The 21,825-nt window shown below is 39.8% G+C and overlaps 1 protein-coding gene across 1 annotated transcript; it reads right to left on the minus strand.

The window, feature by feature from the left end:
- Nucleotides 1–3,022: 3,022 nt before the first annotated feature.
- On the minus strand, nucleotides 3,023–18,732 carry LOC306879928 (vesicular inhibitory amino acid transporter-like; the record flags this gene model as incomplete). The annotated part of the gene is made up of 3 exons (XM_079433163.1): nucleotides 3,023–3,460; nucleotides 6,587–7,303; nucleotides 18,460–18,732. 3 exons carry the CDS (start codon nucleotides 18,730–18,732, stop codon nucleotides 3,023–3,025), a joined length of 1,428 nt encoding a protein of 475 aa, XP_079289289.1.
- Between the last annotated feature and the right edge of the window lie 3,093 nt (nucleotides 18,733–21,825).

Raw genomic sequence — 21,825 nt, forward strand, 5'->3', positions numbered from 1 at the left:
ATGTCTCTTTCTTTCTTTCTTTCTTTCTTTCTTTCTTTCTTTCTTTCTTTCTTTCTATTAAGCAATTTCTTCACCTTTGATAAGTGTAATTTCATTGTGTGAAAAAATGTCACTTAATTTATGTTTGAAAAAAATATTTTTAGACTCTTAAAAGGCAAACATTGTAACAATATTTACTACATCAGACCCAAATTCACTGACATAAGTTCAGTTTTAACATTTCATAGACATTTGAGGAAGTATTTACAACAGTCAATAGTGAAAATGGCTTTAAAGGTGCATGGCGCATGACATTCTGGAATACAATTGTCAACAATTGAATGAATAAATAATAAAAAGAAATCAATCAAGAACATTTAACATCCATTAAGTTCACTGCAGTATAATTGTCATTTAGACATTTCAGATTAACTTCTATTAAATTTAGGAATACAAAGGAAAACAACTCCTTGTATAATTTGTATGTGTTATTTAATGGTGTTCACGGTTTCTCATGGACTGCTCCACCTTTACCTTTTTTCCCCACCACCTTAAAAAGTACCAGGCGCTGCATGTGAAGATGCTCTGCTGTCTCTCCAGTTGGAAAGGAAGGCATATACAGTATGATTGGCCTCACCACATTCAGGTCGTTTCACAGTTTTCGCTGAAAACCCATCATCTGTAGCTTTGTTTTTCAGGGAACTGACTTCAATTGACAGCATCCAAGGACTGTCAAGTGTGCATAAGGTTTCCCATCTTCATTTGAAGTCTTTGTGTCCATCCACAGCAACCGCTAAAAGATCTCTGTTCTGCCAAGCGGTGGTGCTTTTGGACTCGTGCCGCTGACACTTCACAAAAGTCTCCACTGCTGGGATAAGATTTATACTTGTAGATTTCATCACACACCTTCTCCAAAATGTCCCTTTTCATTTTTGTAGTCACAGTCTGTCATTTTCCTTGAAGGCATAGTTTCCTTTCTCTAACTGGAGTTCAGTATCAAGACAGAAGCAAGGAATATTGAATAGTTTTATATATTTTTAGTGTAAGGCTGTGGTAACAACATTGATTTATTTATTTAATGTTCACATCACAGCAACACTGACTCAACCAATGGAGTGAAATTAGGGTTTTTTTGAACAATGGCAGACAGCGAGAGTGTTCAGAAAACTGTCCTGTTTGGTGGTCTAGAAATGGAACACTTCACCTTTTAAGTCTAAAGAATATATCTTATCAAAGTTTTATTTTTAGTACCTCCATAGCAGACGTGAGGATTTTGTCAGTGCTGGACTAACTGTCTAATTGATCATGAAAAAAAAAATTAATAAAAATTCACTATCACTCTCTTGTGTTGGGCTCAAATCCCTTTCATGCATTTAGATATTCTCATCATGGCAGGTTTGACATGGTTCCAAATGTCACTGGTTCTCGAATGGTTGTTTATCCGTCACTATGCATATGCTGTATGTGAATGAGATTGGAGAGTGTTTGCGCTGTGTGGCTTTCCCTTCTCTGTGTGACCTTATCTTACTATGAACAAAGGTGATAGATTACTTGAGCAACTTATTTTTATGACAACAGTGTCATAGTTTGGCTTGATGGGTCAGATGTGTGGATTGTGATTGACTGCAGATGAAAGAGGATGTAAAATGGATGTAAAAGAGGATGTAAAAAATATGCACACTACAGTGGACAACCCAGCTAACAGGAAACATTCTCACAACATTCACAATTATATAAATGTTAGAATAAAACATTCTTAATGCGATGCTTATGGAACACTTTAATGCTTATATCTTTATTAATATTTGATATACTACCTTCTTATTACATTGAGAAAACGTTATCAGAACAACATTTATGGAATAAGCGTATGTTGTTATTTGTACTTGAACGTTCTATGAAACCTGTTTATAACCTTTAAATATCGTTCAAATCATGGCAAGAAAACTGGACTTTTTAACATTCTTAAAATATTGCAAATAAACATTCAAATAGCGTTATATTCTAGGTGAAAATAGAGTTAGTAAAATATTTAAGTTTTGTAAATAACATTTCTAATCATGACAAGAAAACTGGACATTTTAATTTTCCTAGAACTTTACAAATAACATTACAAAATAAACATTGAAATAAATTAATATTTTGAGTAATAATACAATTAGCAGAACATAAAAAAATGCTTATGTAACCTTTAGGTAAAGTTTTAATCACATAAAGAAAACTGGACATTTCAACATTTTAGAAACATATCAAAACAATGTTCCCACAATCTTTTATATAGCTTAAATTTGTTACTCTGGTAAATGTAAAGAAGTGTCTGTTACTGAAAAATCGTATTGAATCAGAGCATGTGAGGCCAGACATGTTATGAAAGTTCATGCTGCATATATTATCAACTTTCTTCATGCGGTCATGTCACGTAGGCCACTTGGGCTGCTGGGTAACAGTCACCAGTAGCTCTACAGCTGTATGTGGTCATTAATTAAAGAGGTTTTCATTGAGAACTGAAGAACTGGTCACAGATAAAGACTTGAAGACTCTTGATCACAACAGACTGTTTGACCTTGTTGTTTGTCCTGCAGAAGCAGATCTATTTTCATAATGATATTCTCATCAATGCATAGAGAGAAACGCACAAACTGAGGCAGTTATGAAAAAGTGCTGTTTCAGAAGTTCATAATTTAATAGCCTATTAGTTGCTAGCAGTATGTTTATGATTTGTTTTTTACATGAAGTTAAGTGACTGTCAAAAGTTGTTTACTGCACTCCAGAGACAACGAGTGAATAATAAACACACTGTAGAACAGGATCTCGTGTGCTTTTCATGCATGATTGGCTTGGTAAGTGCCTGAGCAATGAACATGGTGAATTATGACAACAACACTCGACGCTAGATAACATTTCACAGTCAGATTTGTGGAAGGATGCAAAGCAGGCTCATTAACCTCCAGACACAGCTCCGTTTAACTTTATTAACAACCAAACACCACCAACCAGAGCAAACGGAAAAGCAGACTCACAGACAGAGAGCATGATTTGTTATCTATTTGTCTTCAAAGGCTGTTATCATTCGTTTGATGGAACATATAACCCCGGAGACGCTGCAGAAACAGCCCAGCAGTAATATCAGCAGGTCCAGCACCCTGCGGCTCACATCCAGCTGAGTCCATTTCAGCTGCAGGTGGAAGAGCGCCGGGAGCAGAAGTGCCATGGCCGCCCCGGTCACGCTGCCTGTGAGGCCCATGAGGAGGGAGAAATGAGGCACGTACAGCGCCATGATGAGGGTGAGGAGGAGGAGAGATCCGCGCAGGAGCAGCGTCCACCGCTCGGACCCTTCTGCAGACGGGTTGAGCTTCAGGATGCCCGTTTGCAGTATTTCTGCAGCGGCGTAGAACGGCAGAGGGTACGAAAGGAGAGCCTTTGCCAGCAGACACAGGTTCACCACCATCCGCAAAGCGATGGGCAGGTTATCTGTTATCACCTAAGAATAAAATAAATACATAAATTTTTACATAAATACATAAAGGTTTATGTGGCTCAAAGAGTGCTAGTAATGCCAAGGTCATGGGTTCATTTCTTAGGGACTGCAAGAGCTGGTAAAATGTCAAATCTCTACCTTGAATGCAATGCAAGTCACTTGGGATATAAGCATTTACCAAATGCACAAATGTAAAAACACATTGTTCACCCAGAAAGAAATGACAGTGTCATGGCCATGGCTACCATTCACTGCCATGGTGTGGCAAAAGCAGCTTGGATATGTTGCTAAAAAAATATTTCTTTTTGTGTTCTACAGTAGAAAGAAGGGAGCTTATGTTCCCAGGGTCCTGTGTTCCTAAGTTAGCCTAACCCCAACCCTACACCTAACCATGAAAAATAGGACCCATAGTCGTGTGTTCATCATTTGTCATATACATCTAGGGAACATAGGAATAATATCAATAACATGCCCTGAATACAATGCAAACTTGTCTCAAGTTTGGTTTTACACTGGATGCCCTTCCTGACCCAACCCAGAACTGAAAGCATCCCCAGTGCTGGGACAGATTCACACTCACAACTGTGGCCAATTTAGTATATCCAATCCACTGCATGCTTTTAGACTCTGGGGGAAAACAGCGTACCTGGAAGAAACCCACGCTGACACTGGGAGAACATGCAAGATCCACACAGAAAAACTCCTGGCTTGGCCAGGACTCAAACCTGAAGACCTTCTTGCTGTAAGGAAACAGAGCTACCCACTGAGCCATCTTGGGCCATCCTGAATACAAGGGAAACTTGAGCTAGCCTAGGATGAAGCTAAAATAGTCCTAGAAATTGTATAAATCAGATTTAATTCTCAATTTCAAATCTTAAATTCTCAAGTGAACCACTTTTGAAGTCACATCAGTAATAAAACTCTAGTTGTGTCCCTTTTACTTTTGAAGGAATGATGTTTCAAATGCACCTGATGTGTTGCTGTTAGATTTAACATGTTTGGCCCATCCCCATCCACTACGTAGGGCAGGAGTCTCCAATTCTGCTCCTGGAAGGCCACTTGCTGGGTTTCCATCCAAAAGTTAAGCAAATCTTTTAAAAGTTTGTTAAAAATTAGGTGCGTTTCCATCAAGCTGTTTGAGCAGATGATGGTGGTATTAGTACCCTAGTAACCAACAGTAAATTAAAAATGGAAAGACACCATAGCGGAAACAGCCAATTAGTTACATGTGTTTAATGTTCGGTACGTCAGAATTTATTCAGCAAATGCATTTGCATCTCCTATTATTCACATTAACTCTTTTTTGCACAAATCAAAAAATCACCTCAAGCAGGTGTTAATTTTTTTTTTCTCTGAATTAAGGGATTTTTTTTTTTTTTAAATAGCCATTTCACTCGTTTCTGATGCGGTATATTAAAATGCACATAAAAACAGGGCAATGGAAACATAGCTACTGTCTTGCAGAGTTTACCTCTGGCTCTAACCCATATTAAAGGGTTAGTTCACCCAAAAAATGAAAATTAGCCTTGTGATTTACTCATGCTCGAGGCATCCTAGGTGCATATTACTTTCTTCTTTCAGACAAATCCAATCGGAGTTTTATTAAAATTGTCCTGGCTCTTCTAAGCTTTATCATTGCATTGGGTGGGTTTTTTTGTTTAACAGTCCAAAAGACGTCAAATAAAGCAAGCGCATCCATAATAAAACATGCCTCACATGGCTCCGGGGGGTGAATAAAGGCCCCCTGTAGTGAATCCATGCGTTTTTGTAAGAAAAATATCCATATTTCAAACGTAATAAACACTTCTCTCTCACTTCATCTAATTGTCAGAGGCGGATGATGTAGGACGTATGCTTGATTAGTGACGAACGCGGAGAGAGAACAAAACAAAATGCCAGTCATAAATTAGAAGTACAAACCGAGGATTTGTAAAGAAAAATGTCGGAGGATTTTGATATAAGCCAAGAGGAGACTGGTTTTACTTTGCTAAAGTAAGGAACCTTTACTTCCTTTGCTCCTGTAAACAAACTTGTGATACTAGCAAATCTCAGAGGCACACACGTGACGCATACGTCCTTCATCATCCGCCGGAACTCCTTCTGCATACGTCAGATACCGGAAGTGAGAGAAAAGTGTTTATTACATTTGAAATATGGATATTTTCTTACAAAAATGCATGGATTCGCTACAGGAGGCCTTAATTCACCCCCGGAGTCGTGTGAGGCACGTTTTGTTATGGATGCGCTTTATTTGACGTCTTTTGGACTGTAGTACAGAAACACCCACCCACTGCAATGATAACGCTTGGAATAGCCAGGACAATTTTTAATATAACTCCGATTGAATTTGCCTGAAATAAGAAAGTCATATACACCTAGGATGCCTCGAGGGTGAGTAAATCACAGGCTAGTTTTCATTTTTGTGTGAATAAACCCTTTAAAGACACCTCAACTAGAGAATATGGGCTTAACAGAAACGTCCACATTCTCTGCACAACGTTGGCCCTCCAGGAGCAGGTTTGGACACTCATGATGTAGGGAAAACTGTGACTGCTGAGTATATGAAGTGTCAACTTTCCACACTTTGTTCTTATTTTCAGTTGGAGAAGAACATAATTTGAGTACTTATTCTACAAAATGGTGCAGAACAGGGAAAAAAGGTTTACAATGAGATGCACCTTATGGCATGGGCCAGCAATTCCGGATCCAATTGCTTTATCGGATACCAAAGGTACATAACAAACGGTGCTAATAATAACAATAATACACTTACTGTGTGCTAAAGTACTGCAGAAAAATTATGATTCTAACCTTTATCTCCAAAACGAAATCTCAGATGACTAGATTCATCTTTTATAAAATATTGGTATCTTGTATGCAGGAGACTGTAATGTACATAGTGAGATTATTCTCACTTGAAAGTAGAGACTTGGACCCGGAAACAGTTTTCGATATGTCACACTTTAACATATCGGTTGTTGGGTTGTTTATTGTGATTAGTAGTAGTGCTAAACATTTCTGGACCTAGCAAAATGTCGCACAACATTACATGCATTTTTTCTGTTATATGTGGTTGTAAGCTGGTAAATAAGTGCAGCCTACAACTGCAGTCGTATGGGTTCAGTGCACCTCTTTTGTTTCCTCTCCCCAAGTTAGGAAGGCCACCACAGAGAATGCTGTCTTCAGTACGCAGGCCAGAGCGTGAGTCCAGTCTATCATGCTGTTGAAGTCTAGCCTGTCAGTCATGCTCTCCTCCAGTGTAGGCAGGTAGATCTGTGATGTGTAGCTAAAGATTATCACCCCCACTGCAACCTGGAAGCCATCGAAGTCCACCACTACTGCACTCAGCCTCCTACTGGCCCACTGCGGCGAGTGACGGAGGCAGTAGCCAATCACAATGAAGGTGATGAGGAACTGAGCCAGTGAGCAGAAGAGGCTCAGACGTGACACCACCCGCAGGTCACGGATCAGCATGCAGGGCACCAGGATGAGAAAGGTGATGGCGGAGCAGGCCGCTGGGGTCAGAGGCAGGAAAAACAGGCTGTGGCACATCAGGTTACTGCTGACAACCAAGTAAAGGATGCACGTCATCAGCAATTCCAAAACCTGTGCAGCGTTCACCACCTTACCCCCAATGTAAGGGCAGATGTGTCTGCTGCAGGCGGTAGCGACATCCTCGTAGGTGCGTCTGACGCGGACCGAGTGGCCGTTTTCGTCCTCTTCGTACAGGCAGGACACCAGGATCTTTCCGGTGTAGCTACAGATGAGTGCGGCTAACACCAGCAACAGCAGACCCATGTACCCGCTCTGCAGCAGGGCGTAGGGCAGACCCAGCACAAAGATACCCTGAGAAAACAAAAGAACAAGATGCCTGAGATAAATATATAGCTCAAATGACACTTCTATATAACAATGAGATGAAATCAGGCCCGGATTGGCTAATCGGGAGCACCGGAAGGATTCCCGGTGGGCCGGCCTTTTTTTTGAGCCGTGGGGGCCGGTGTTGTCATGCTACTGGGGTTGAAAAATGCTGTCCCTAGGGTGCCTGCACTCACATCAGCCCCACTCTTTTTTATTTATAATTTTCTCGCAGCCCCACTCGCAGAGTGCAGCCTGCAGGTTAATGATAGGGTTGCTAACCGTTCCGTATAATATGGAATCTTCCCGTAATTAAGGCATCAAAGAAGCGTCCCATATGAAAGCAATAGCCTACGGAATGCAGTTTGTCCCGTATACGCAGGCATACGCCGTGACCACCAGACCATATGCAATTCTCAATTGATAACTAATCATTCTTTTTGCACAAATCATTGTTTTATTTTTTTAACGTAGCCATTTGTGGAAGGCTTTAAGACCAAGCGGCATCCTCTCCTGCTCCCGCTTCACAGCAAGCTGGACTCACGCTAACCGTCCGCATTTTGATTTTGCCAAATAAATTTGGGCAAATGCAAACAAGTTATTGATCATAAGCCCAACATCCAGGGAGGCAGGAAAACACTCAATAGCTGAGGGAAGTCGTCTTTCACTATTGTAAGTTAATGCTATTAAATAGAGAGAAAAAACAAATGTCAATTTTTTTAACTTCTAGCGTAGCCTATTCTTAAACTTGCACCTCATTATTAAAGTAGCTACAAATTCAAGCAGTAGAAACAGCCCACACTCTCTAAGTTTTCTTTAACTGAAAAATATTATATAAGCATTTTCACTCTTTCATATGCTATGGTTGCAATAAAATTTAAGTTAAAAAATGTATGTGCCATTGTTTAAAAAATGCTTTATTGACAGACGTTTTTATAGATGCTCAGTTGTTATGCTTTCAAATTCCATGCCATTTGTATATAAGTAATTTCACAGTATTTTCACCTCCTAAATTACTACACTACTTGTGCAGTCACAATTCTATACAATTTACTCAGGTCGATGACATTTTTTTGAATGACATTACAATTATTTTTTAGAATAATTGTACACAAATAGGTTAAGCAAAACCAATGTAATTTTTTCTGGTAACTTTTTTAACTGCAGGCAGTATACATGGTACAGTACAAATATTTTGAGTGTCCCTTATTCTGTCCCTTATTTCCTTTAAAAAATTACAATTTCTGAAGTTAAGATTTTTACATCAAAATGAAAGCTCTAGAAAAATACAATGAATTACAAGGCTGTAGAGAACAGTGCACTATTGCAGACTTACTGAGGCTTTCCTGTAGCTCAAATAGTAGAGCATGGCGCTAGCAACGTCAAGGTCATGGGTTTGATTCCCAGAGAAAGCATGAGCTGATAAAATGTAAAAACTGTAACTTGAATGCAATATAAGTCGCTTTTAAGCGTCTGTTAAATGCATAAATGTAATTATATTATTTTAATATAGTCAGTCATGAGCTAAAGTAGGCCGGTCTAAGGCATGAAACTCCAGGGCTGAAAATGAGTCCCACTCCGGCCCTGGATGAAATGAAGACTTGCTGAAGTTTCCCACATATCCCACATATTTCCATTAGTTTTGAAAGAGATTCCAGCAATGTCTCGAAGTTTTAATTCTCAATATATACTTATTTCTCATCTTATTTTCTCATCTCCCACATCCACAAATGTTTTGTAGCTTTGTACTCTCACTGTTAGTCAAGAACTCATCACTTTTACTGTAATTTTCCCTGTACTTTTAAAGCAATGAATGGGAAAAAATAAAAAAAAATAAAGTTTTACATTTGCAGTCGCAAATGGCATTTTTTCCCATCCATTGCTTTATTCACTATCTCTATCACTATGTCAATTACTGCAACTTCGAAAGTCAATTAGGCATTTATGTGAGGAATGAGTGATTTATATCACTCCCAAAACTTATGTGGCCATTGGTCTTCTTAGCGGCATGAAAAACTAAACTTTTATTCAAAAGTTTAGTTATTTATTTTTGTGACAATGAGAGGATTTATGTGCATGCAGAGTTTTGAGTGGTCAGTGAATTCTTAAATGCAATGGGCAATCAGAGGTGTTCAGGAAATCAACAGATTTGTCTGTGATTGGCTACATTGAACACTACAGAACATGTTTTAAATAGAAACTTCTGAAGCTCTCCAGAGCTCAAACACATATATGCACTGGAGAGGTTGCTAAATCTGTGTCACCAATATCCTATTATTACAGTTTCAACTGAGGATGCTCTTGCTTTCATTTGAGGGTGCTTTTTCACTGCGTAAAAAAAATGTGGCATGAGAGCATGAGAACAGTGTCAACCACATGAGTTAGCAGTCCTGTTAATTTGTACAATGTTATTTCTCCATTTTTGTACAATCAGCTTAGTCCTCACTAAAGGTCATGTTTGGGGTGGACCGTCATGCTTAGTTTTTCTTTACAAATAGTTTTTATTTTAATCAAATTGCATGAAGTCGTCAACTCGGTGAAGGGGCTCACACATTACCCAACTTTTCACCAGGAAGTATCACCAACAGCTCTCTGCCTTGTCTACGAACTTCGTTTACAACCAAAGATCTATAATGACTCCTCCCCCCGAACTTTCCTGTGCCCTGTATCTGCTCTCTCATTGGCTGTGGGTCGTTGCAAGTGTCATTTCCAGTCAAAACAAATGTCACACTTCAGGGGGTGTATCCCAGAAAGCAGGTTATGTGACATACCCGGGTATGTTTGAGGATAAGCAAGCAAATAACCTCAGCTTTCGGTTCCAAATTCGGTGGTTACTTTCAGGCTATGCAAGTAACTTGTTCTCTGAAGATAACCTACTCCGGAGCAGGTCATGTTACAGGGTTAGTTCACTTCCCCAACTAAAGCAGACACTGATCTCTAACATGGTTACTTCAAATGAAACAATAAATTAACATCTAAACCTTAGTTAATTCTCAATAAGATCTTCTGTAGATGTCTGACAGAAATAAAGTCAGTCTGGTTATTAATAAGTGGAGCTGGTGATGCTGTTTGTGGGGTTGTTTAGATCTTGAGATTTAATGTATTTTATTTCAGTTAGTTGTTCTTGTGTTTATCTTCCTGTCAGTGATTCTGGTTGTTAACAGCAGGTGTTCATCACTAATGCTCAATCAGCACTTAATTAATGACTTAATTACTTAGTGAACTCAACTGAAATAAGTTCAGAGCACTCATAATTGTTAGTTTTATAAACTTAAATGGTTTAAGGCAATACGTTTCCTCAAATGGTTTGAGTTACTGCGACTTGTCTGGTATATCTTCCTATAGTGAACTCAACAGAAATAAGTTCAGAGTACTCATAACTGTTAGTTATAAAAACTTAAATGGTTTAAGGCAATAAGTTTCCTCAAATGGTTTGAGCTAGCCTAACATGTCAGGTTTTTAAGGCAATCAGTTTACTCAAACGGTTTGAGTTACCCTAACTTGTTGGGTTTTGCAGTGTACTTTCAATTGAAAGCAGTTGGCAACACTGCAATTAGGTGGCGATATGCACTAAGCATGTAAATGACCATTGAACAAAAGAAGAAGAAAGAAACAGCATTGCACGCTTTTTCTGAGCGTCCGTTTCCAAAGTGACTCGTCGATTTGTCGCTCTGTTGAGAATGTCTTGAGTCTTAACCAGGAACATACTCTGAGTTGAATGAACTTACTCCTGGGCGCATTTTTGGAACCACATACCTTGAGTAAGCAAGGATTGGGGTCAATCAACCCAAAGTTCAGGGTTTAGCTGAAGGTAAGTTAACCGTGCTTTCTGGAATACACCCCAGGACTGTGAGGACTGCATCAGAGCTTCTCTCAGATCATGTCTTTGATAACACACTATACGATTGTCACTTGCATGAATGAGCACCGATTTGCCTCAGATTGTATGCATTTTGTGCATACAAATTATGGCAAGATCATGCTAAAATTTTGCGGTGTGCCCAGCATAACCTGCATGTATTTGGACTTTGGGCGAAAACCAATGCTGACGTGAGGAGAACATGCACACTCCACACAGAAAGGACTCCTTGGACTAAAAGTGTGAGGTAAAAGTGTTACCCACTAACTTAATTTAAAGATAAAATCTATGTATTATTTATTTTATTGTTGCTTCTTCTAAATCCAACCATCCATTCTCCAAACTGCTTGTAGGGCCGCATGGATTCTGGAGCCTATCCCAGTGTCTCAGCCTGGATGGATGGTCAGTCCATCACACGGCTCACACACACAGACTTCATCACAAGTTATTTTATGAGAAACGTGAGGCAAAGTTGATACTTAAACGAACCATAACTGAGAACTCCATTAAGTAATGAAGAGGAACCTCTGAGCACATACAGGGTTGGCGCTAGTCTCACAAGCATATAAAGGCGACTAGGAGAGATGTTACAAACACACACGCACACACACAGATGTGTGAAACACACACTCACAGCCGCACAGCAGATGGAAGTAATGAAATCACACCCTCTCACACACCCTGCACTAATGAAGTCGCAGTCATCTCTAAAGAGGCACTAAGTGACAGATATTTTATCTTGACTGTAATTGTTGGTAAATTGCTTTGTGTTAGACACAATGAATAAAGATACAACACTGCATTAATTTCCTCTCAGGGTCCTAATGACTGTATCTCTCGTGAACAGACGACAGCTGATCATTCACACACAGAGACACAGCAGAGAGAGAAAGAGAGAGCAGAGCCTAGTGAGACACATTTTTAGGCTTCATACAGTAGATGCTCTTCTGACATAATGGCTGTACCAAATGGTAGCAGTGTTGGCCAAATTCGAAGGCAACATTGCTTGTGTCTTTCACACTTGAATGCATTGTGACAACAAGCTCTGTGAAAAGATGGCAGATGGGGTCAAAAGTACAAAATGTACTTAATTCAATAATGATCAAGTGGAATCAACTAAAAATGAACCATTTCACCTAATATTTGTGTATGTAATTTTAATGCTCATTATGTTGTTAGCTTAGCAACATGTTAATGTCAATTACAACTCAAAGTTCTACTATAAAGCTACGGAAGCGTATTGCATTCACTTGAGGAAAAAAATCTGTAATAAAGCAGCTCTGCAGTGTGTTCATGTTTTTACTGCATCTGATCTCGAGAGACTGAAAAGAAGAAATGGACCAGAGATTTCCACTCAAAAAAGGCGGAGCCCTAGGGCCACACCCACTTTTTGCATCATCACCTCAGAGGTGTTTAACAGCCACAGCAAACTTTTCCAGAAAGTTTGCTTTGACAAGCTGTTTCGAACTCCAAACCTTGGTTTAGCTTGTTTTTCCAAATTATGGCACACCAGTTTGTTCTTAGATTTAACTTGAAGTATTACTCATTCAAACTGACAAAAGTTTGTGACATGCATGCTGCCATTTTTGCTTATATGCACTCAAGTCTGCACCTTTTTTTTATCCAATCACCTGAACCTTAAATGTCATGTGAAACTCTATCCTGAGACAGAGCTGTAAATCATCTGCTGATGAGGTTCACTGGAATGCTGCCTTAGAAGAAAACTACCTATACAGACAGCAGAGAGCAAGACAAGTCACTACAGAAGAAAGACAGATTCACAGAGAGTAAGACAGGAGCGTGAGAGACAGATGGGTGAAGAGGGAAAGAGAGGCACGTTACGCTATAAAGTAAAGCAGAAGGATGAATTAAACATGCTCAAGCAGCAATAACGAGCTGTGTGATCATTAAAACCTCTAAATATTACCTTCAGCCTCAAATGGGAGTGAACAGATGAGGTAATGGGGTGTCATTCACATAAACAAGGATTTATGCTGCCATAAGGTAAATAAGAAAACTTCAAACACACACAAACACTTGTGCAATCATTCCAAGCATGCAGAATCTGAGGTTAGGAAATTGTCTGATGATCTTTTACTTAACGTTTTAATTTAAGAGCATAACAGGCAGCACTTCCCAAACACCCTGGGGTGAATTAACTTTACACTGCTGAGTGCAGTAATTCAGCGCTAAAACATGCATCACTAACCACCGTACTAATATAATTCTAGATATATTGGTTACACTTGATTTCGACTGTCCACTTTAGACATTGAATGTAGCTATAAGTAACTTTAAAAACTACATGTCAACTAATTCTTATTAGAGTATTAGTAAACTGTATTAGTTACCTATAGTCATTAAAAAGTGTGTTGGTGGACTATTGTCAAGTGTTAGCAGATATATTAGTTGTACACTGTAAACAACTGCCAGAAATTTACAGGATTAAAGATAATTATTTTACAATAAATGACTGTAGTCAGAAATGTACAGTGAAATCAATGCATGCTGGGTCATTTTCTTATAAATGACAGTGAATGAACAGCAGAATTATGCTAACATCACTGTAACTTACTGCTCTTGTTTTACTGTGAATTCACATTATAATGTTTGTCTTTAGCTGTGCCACTGTGAGAAATTTAGTTGTTTACTGCCGTAATTGTTTTGAAGTCACCATTATAGTGATTAGCGATTAGTGTTTATTTAGGATCTTGGACCTTGTATAATCATATTCAACTTTCTGATCTAGTCATGTCAGAAGTGTGATGAATGAAAACATTTGTCAAAATGATGACAAATATGATATGGTAGAATATGAATGGTAATTTTAAACAAATAAAAACAACACTTACACCAACATTACAAAATAAACAAACAACACAAACTGCTAAAAGTGAACCAAAAAACAAGTAAAAAAAACAAATAAAACCATCAAGAAAAAAACTAAAGATTTATTCATGCTGCATTGCATGCTGGGAGACATCATAGCACATATACACTGTAAAAACACAGTATGATGCTGTTAGTTTAAGAAATGTCTGAGAGTGCTGTTAGAAACAAGAGAAGTCCCTCATTTGGCAGACACTTTTATCCAAAGCGACTTACAATTGGGGAATACAAAAAGCGATTCCTCTTGAAGGGAAAATCAGACAGAGGAAGTGCTCGTAACACCAAGTCTCAGTCATTGTTCAAGTAAGTACAAGCTAGTAAGGGAAGGAGAGAAAGATAGAGGGAAAGATTAAGTTTTTTTTTTAGTTTAGGATGAAGTCAAGAACTGCCGAAAGAGATTAGTTTCCAGTTGTTGCTTGAATATTGACTGGGATCCAGCATTCCGGATAGGGGTGGGAAGATTATTCCACCAGCCAGGAATGGTGAACGAGAATGTTCTGGAGAGTGATTTTGAGCCTCTCTGTGATGGTACCACAAGGCGTCGCTCACTAGCAGATCTCAGACTTCTGGAGGGGATGTAGGTTCGTAATAGTGAGTGGAAGTAGGAGGGTGCTGAGCCTGTGGTAGTTCTGTATGCAAGCATCAGTGTCTTGAACTTGATGCGAGCTGCCACTGGTAGCCAGTACAAGGAGATGAAGAGAGGTGTAACATGGGCTCTTTTGGGCTCGTTGGAGATCAGTTGTGCCGCTGCATTCTGAATCATTTGTAGAGGTTTGATTGTGTTTGATGGCAGACCAGCCAGAAGAGCATTGCAGTAGTCTAGCCTAGAAACGACAAGGGCCTGGACAAGAAGTTGTGCAGCATGCTTTGTCAGAAAGGGCCTGATCTTTCTGATGTTGTGTAGTGCAAACCTGCAGGATCGAGCAGTCTTTGCAATGTGCTCTTTGAAGGTCAGCTGGTCATCAAAGATTACACCATGATTTCTGACCTAAGTTGATGTGGTAATCATTGATGAGCCTAACTGAATCGTGAAGTCATGCTGTAGAGTCGGAGTGGCAGGGAAGACCAGAAGTTCCGTCTTTGCCAGGTTGAGCTGTAGGTGATGTTCTTTCATCCATGCCGAGATGTCCGCCAGGCAGCCTGAGATCCGTGCAGCTACCGTTGGGTCATCTGTTTGAAAAGAGAGATAGAGCTGTGTGTCATCGGCGTAGCAGTGATAGGAGAAGCCATGTGCATGTATGATGGGACCCAGTGATGTAGTGTATGTGGAGAAGAGGAGGGGTCCAATAACCGATCCCTGAGGAACTCCAGTGACCAGTTGATGTGGTTTGGATACCTCCCCTCCCCAGGCCACCCTGAAGGATCTATCGGTGAGATAGGATTCAAACCAGCGAAGAGGAATCCCAGTGATGCCCAGTGATGAGAGGGTAGACAGGAGAATCTGATGATTGACAGTGTCAAAAGCAGCAGAAAGATCCAGCAGAATGAGGACTGATGATTTGGAAGGGCTTCAGTGACTGAGAGTAGTGCAGTCTCTGTTGAATGGCCACTCCTGAAACCTGACTGTTTAGCATCCAGTTTGTTGTACTGTGAAAGAAACAGTGAGAGCTGGTTGAAGACAACTCGTTCGAGTGTTTTCGCTACAAATGGAAGGAAAGAGACAGGTCTGTAGTTTACTAAAAGAGAAGTCTTTAATATAGGTTTTTTGAGCAGTGGGGTTACCCGAGCCTGCTTGAATGCTGTGGGGAAGATGCCCGTGAGGAGAGATGTGTTGATAATGTGTGTGAGTGCCGGTAAGAGTGTGGGAGAGATTGTTTGGAGAAGGTGTGAGGGGATCGGGTCGAGAGGACATGTTGTAGGATGGCTGGAGAGGAGAAGTTTGGATACTTCTGCCTCGGTGAGGGGACAGAAGGAGAAGATGGGAGTTAGAGCAGTAGATGTGGTTGATTGGAGGTCCTGTGTGTGTGGAGTTGAGAACTGGTTACTGATTGTTCTAGTTTTGTCTGTGAAAAAAGTGGCAAAGTCGTCAGCTGTTATAGAAGTCGTGGGAGGTGGAGGTGGAGGAGGGGGACAGAGGAGAGACTGAAATGTTCTGAAGAGATTACGCATGTCTGGAGCGCTGTTGATCTTGTTGTGGAAATGTGAGGATTTGGCAGTGTGGACTTCAGTAGAGAAAGATGAAAGCAAAGACTGATACCTACTCAGGTCCGACGGATCATTTGATTTGCGCCATTTTCTCTCTGCCACTCTGAGTTTGGTCCGATTCTCACAAAGAACATCGGATAACCAGGGGTTAGAAGGGGCAGCCCGTGCTGGCCTGGAGGAGAGAGGACAGATGTCGTCTAGACAAGAGGTTAAGGTAGAGCATAAAGTGTCAGTAGCTGCATTCACATCCAGAGATGAGAAATGGGTAGGCGAGGGAAGAGAGGAGGATACTACAGAGGAAAGAAGGGAGGGGGAAAGGGAGCGTAGGTTGCGTCTGAAAGTAACCGGTAAGGGAGATGGTGGCACCTGGGTAGCAAAATGTAAAGTAAATGTAATGAAGAAATGGTCAGAGATATGTAGTGGTTGTACCAGAATGTTATCTGTAGTACAATTGCGTGTGTAAATTAAGTCACGTTGTTTGCCTGATTTGTACGTGCTAGTAGTGGTGAGGCGTTTGAGATCAAATGAAGCTAGGAGTGAATGGAAGTCTGTAGCATAAGGCTTGTCTAGGTGAATGTTGAAATCGCCAAAGACTAAGAGTGGAGTGCCATCCTCCATGAAAGAGGACAGCAGTCCGTCCAGCTCCTCTAGGAAGGTGGCTAGAATTTGGCCAGGGGGACGGTAGATTACCACAATCTGGAGTTTTATAGGAGCTGTTACAGTAACGGCATGAGATTCAAATGAGTTGAGATTGCCTATGGGAGAGTGGGTTGAGTATTTCAAATTATTTGAAATGAGCAGACCAGTGCCCCCACCAGCAGAAAAGCAGAAATGAAGTCGGCTTTGTTGACAGCTGACTGGCAATTCCAAAGACCCAAAGAGAAAGAAAGAGGTGCAGTGGAAGATGTAGAGATAGGGTGCAGGTTAGCAGGGTTACGTAGCTTTCTGTGTGTGTTTTTAGAGTGAGGTTGAGAGAGAACCGGAATGGTTTGGAAACACATGATAGAGGTGGAAGGATAGGGGATAGGAAAGTGTGAGGGAATATAAAAACAAAACTTAAGTGTGTGCTCGGTGTCGTTGCTCGGTTAAAGTCGCGCAGATAAAAGCGGCTGTCTTTACACGAGGAGGCTGAGCACGACGGCTGAACACTTCTGCTGATGCTTCCGCGCTTCCGCGTCAGCGCTCGGACATCAAATAAATACAGTCTAGGAAACTAGAGTGAAACCAGCTGTGGCCAGCTTCTGATCAGCCCAGCCAATAAGGTAGGACTGCTAATAGCTCAAGACGAAACTAACACTTTGCACAATCACACAGGCTCGTTCTCAGCTGAGGCGCAAATTATTCTAATTACCAGTAAGTGCAATCAAACATAAAAACCAACGAAAATGCAGAGTAGAAATAGGTAGGAAAATATTCCCTCCTAGCAGCAAGTAAATAATTTAAACAACAGAACTGCGACCAAGTATTCAAAACACTTACGCGAGCTGCCGTCCATCTCTTCTGGTGACTGATCAGCTTTCCCCAATTCACTACTGTGAATGTAATTATTAACCTGGAGTACACTGTAATTTCACACTAAAAATGTTAGCAGTGTAATTGCAGCTACTTCAATTTAGTAGAATGTCTGAAGTTGACTATTGAAATAAAGTGTTCCTTAAAAAATGTTGTGAGGTTTATGCTAAAAACAAGAATAAATATGTGCATATTTGGTATACAAAATGTAATTTTTGTTATATTCTCTGAAAATATAAAATATTCTTATCTTATATCACTGCTTCAATAAATACTTGTTTTTATGATGGTTAGATATTTTTATTGTAAAAGAAGTCAAAAATACCGATTGAAAAAAAAGAAGCTATATAATTGTTATATTTAAATATTACATATATAAAAAAATTATATATTCAGATGTGGTATGCCACTGAGCAGATTTTCCAAAGAGCTGATTGGATGCTGGCCATGCTGTCATGCAGAAAGTTGGTCTGCTGCATCTTCCACAACACAACAGATCATCCTAACTTTTTTGGCAGTTTAATTTTTAATCTTGTTTACATAATTCATTTTCTGAAATGGATGCAATAACAACACAAAACAGACAGCATGTGCAAATATGTGACACTACGAGCGAGCGTAATTCAGTTTCAGTGAATTCCCGTGTGCTGTGTTGTGTATACAGTACCTGCGGCCAGCTGCACATTAGCTTTGCACTGAAATGAAAATGTGCTCACAGCACGTGTGTGTGTGTGCTCACCTGTATGGCATTGGTGACGTTCCAACCCGCCTCCCAAGTTGTGATTCTCGGCCATGTGCTGTGAGTGCCATCCTCACAGGAACCATCTGAGCGAAATGCAGCCGGATTTTCAGGAACGGCAGCCTGAGAGTCACACCTGCAAACGTCTCCATACGTCTGAGCCAGCTCATCCCTCACCACCAGCCCTCGGTTCTCCTCAGCGCCCGCATGCAAGCGCTTCATCCAGAGAGCCTCCGCATGGCTCTTCACCCAAGAAAGCTGAGAATGTGACATTGCTCAGCCACTGAATGTGGAAAGAGTGCACAGAACTGTTTGGCTTTCACAGCTTTAACTCACATTAAGTGTCTCAATCCAGCAAAGCTCACTGACATCCATCAGAAATGTCATACTGTCCGGCCACATGTCAGTCTAAGCACTGCAAATGCATAACGGATATCCGGGCCATCGCACCTGCGAGGAAAAACTGGCTGTGCATTCATTTTAAATTGGGCAACAGCAACACAAAAAGTGTGGAGGATTGACAGGCCGATGAACTGTAACATTATAATCACTTACAAATGTATGTTTGTTTGGAAAATGTTTTGCTTTCCATTTTGTCAGAATGAGGATGGTCTGCTTTTGGTGAATACAGATGAGACCAAATGTGTGAGTCCAACACTAGAGGGTGCAGAGGAAGTCCAGAAACTCCAGAGCATTCCTACTCACTCCGAGGAAAAGAAAGGACATTTTATCCAGCGTTTTTAACTCACACACACACAATGAGAACAGTAAATTACAATGAATATACATAAAAACACGTTACAGCATGTTGTTCCTCCAAACAATTCAACAAAGTTGACAAACAAACAACCTCATAAGGAAAAGTTTTTGAGCGTGAATAAATTCTGCAATAATATGATTTTGACTTTGCTGTTTGCTGATTTTTTATTTATTTATGCTGTTTTCTCATCCCTGTTAGTTATAGTTTGTGTGGTATGTTTAAAGATTAGTTCATCTTTAACTCACCCTTATGTCATTCTAAACCTCTGTGACTAAGGAATTGACCCTGGACCTTTTAAGCTTTAAAAAACTGCATATACTTATTTTGAAATTATTATAAAAATGGTCTATGCTACTTTATTCTCACAACATTTCATGTCATTGGTCTAGGGTAAATCTATTTCATTTTATACTTTAATAGAAAAACTATGTTTGTAACACAAAACTACAAAAATAAATTGACAAATATAAAACTGCATATACTTATTTTGAATTTATTATAAACATGGTCTAAGTCACTTTATTCTCACCACATTTCAAGTCATTGGTAAATCTATTTCATTTTTATTATTTAATAGAAAAACTATTTTTTGTAACACAAAGCTACAAAAGTAAATTGACAAATATCAAACCATTGTTTTTTCAACAAAATGTAACATTTTCTGTGTATTTTACATGATGTTTTAAAGACGTTATTTGGATTTTTTTTAAGTTAAAAAAAGTTTATGGAGTTTTAATTAGAGAACGTTTCAGTGTTTTACATTTTTTCTGCTTGAAAGTTTTCAAGAATGTGATCTCAGGACGCCCCCTCATCAAAGCGCCTGGGACCACCCGCGCTGGGACAGGAGCGCTGTTCCAGAGGAGCGTCCCAAACTTCCCAAAGTCACTCGTGGAGTTTCTGGAGGCTCCTGGACTGCGTCTGCTGTTCGTTTGAGAGCGCATGAAGAAGAGGCAGATCAGGACATGAAAAGACCGTGTTTTGTCGTGCTCCTCGGGCTGCTGTGGCGATGTTGTGGAGCCACAGATCTCGTGTGTGTGTGTGTGTGTGTGTGTGAGAGAGAGCGCGCATTACGCACTCTTCGAATTCATGTGGCGATTTACTCGCCTGAAACATAGGCTGTAAGTAATTTTTGTTTCCTTGTGAAATAGCTGGATTTGTATAACGGTCGACTGCCAGAATTTAAACGATGCTATAAATGTTTTGTGACTTACTGACTTACTACTGATATAACTAGCTAACAATATTGAACATGCTGCATCGACCTGACTCATTTTTATTATTTTTATTTATTATATATTTTTTTAAAATCTGTTTTTCATTGAAATCAACCACTTGCATGGCCCCCATTTATCACCATTACATTACAAATGGTTTTTGTCTCTGCACTTTCTGATCAACCCAATTATTATGTCTATTTGCACTGATCTTCAGCCCTGTTACATTGAAGCCACAAATGTCATGTTATTTATTTTACTTTTATAATTACTTTTGTAATCTATATATACTTTCATCTTTATGTGAGATTACAAACAGTGAAACTGAGTGATACTACCAGATTTTTTGCTGTTTATATTAAATTATCTTTAATATAATTAATTAAACAATGAAATATATATATTTTTTAATTGTTTTCAAAAACAATCTGTTTTGCAGGAGATGCAATATCCTTCAGTGAAAATAACGGTCAATGTGTTGATGAAAGTTGCTCTCTAACCACTTACCCCCTATTCTGACACATGAGCAGTGGTCTACTTTCAGCTTTCTAACACAAGTAATCAAAGCTTTCTTCACTGAGAACCCTTCAATGAAATCAATTTGTGAGCATCAATGCAAGGACCGTGGAGTGGCCTTTTAATATCACGCTGCCTTAAATGCTTTACTAAGATCCATATTGTTTTATTTCTGCAGCCTCTGAAATGCTAGAATCTTCCAGAGCTGCTTATGTCAATGACATTTCTTTAGTGTTTAACGAAGCAGAGAAGATTAACCCAGAAAAAGCCTGTGTGAAGCATCTTTCATCTTTTACATAGTTGCTGTTGAGTGTAATCATCGACTCATGTGCCGTTCTCTATGTTCAAACACACACTGGGGACTGTGTGTGATCACCAGGTGTGTGTGTGCGTGTGTGTGCACGTGTGTGTGATAGTGGCAGCTAAAACCAAATCTTGGGAGCATTTTTAGAAACTAGAAATAGTTTCTATTCCTGATTTAGTAGACCAGGAACAGTGAACTTGAAATGCAGAGTCAATATTCTCAGAATGCGCTGATTGATGAGATAGAAAAGAGTTCAGAAATGTTTAGAAATGGATGTGATGCTCCATCCATGCTGAAAAGACCTGCACTATACCCTGAGAAATTGTCTGTTGTTTTTCCTACAGATCAATGGTAGTTTCTCGGCTGGAGCAGAACTCCGTGGAAATATGTGACTTGGTCGATGCCTCCAGAATAGTGTAGTTTTACAGGGGTTAACTTGACCATATTAGCTATAACAAAAACCTGCATGTGCTCAGGACACTAGTCTTCATCGCTTCAACTATAAGACTCTCCTGGTAATCTGCTTTGCTGCACTAAACAGCACTGGACCTGCATAGAAATTTCAGGCTGGC

The sequence above is a fragment of the Barbus barbus genome, assembly GCF_936440315.1.
Source record: "Barbus barbus genome assembly, chromosome: 14".
In the NCBI taxonomy this organism is placed as follows: Eukaryota; Metazoa; Chordata; class Actinopteri; order Cypriniformes; family Cyprinidae; genus Barbus; species Barbus barbus.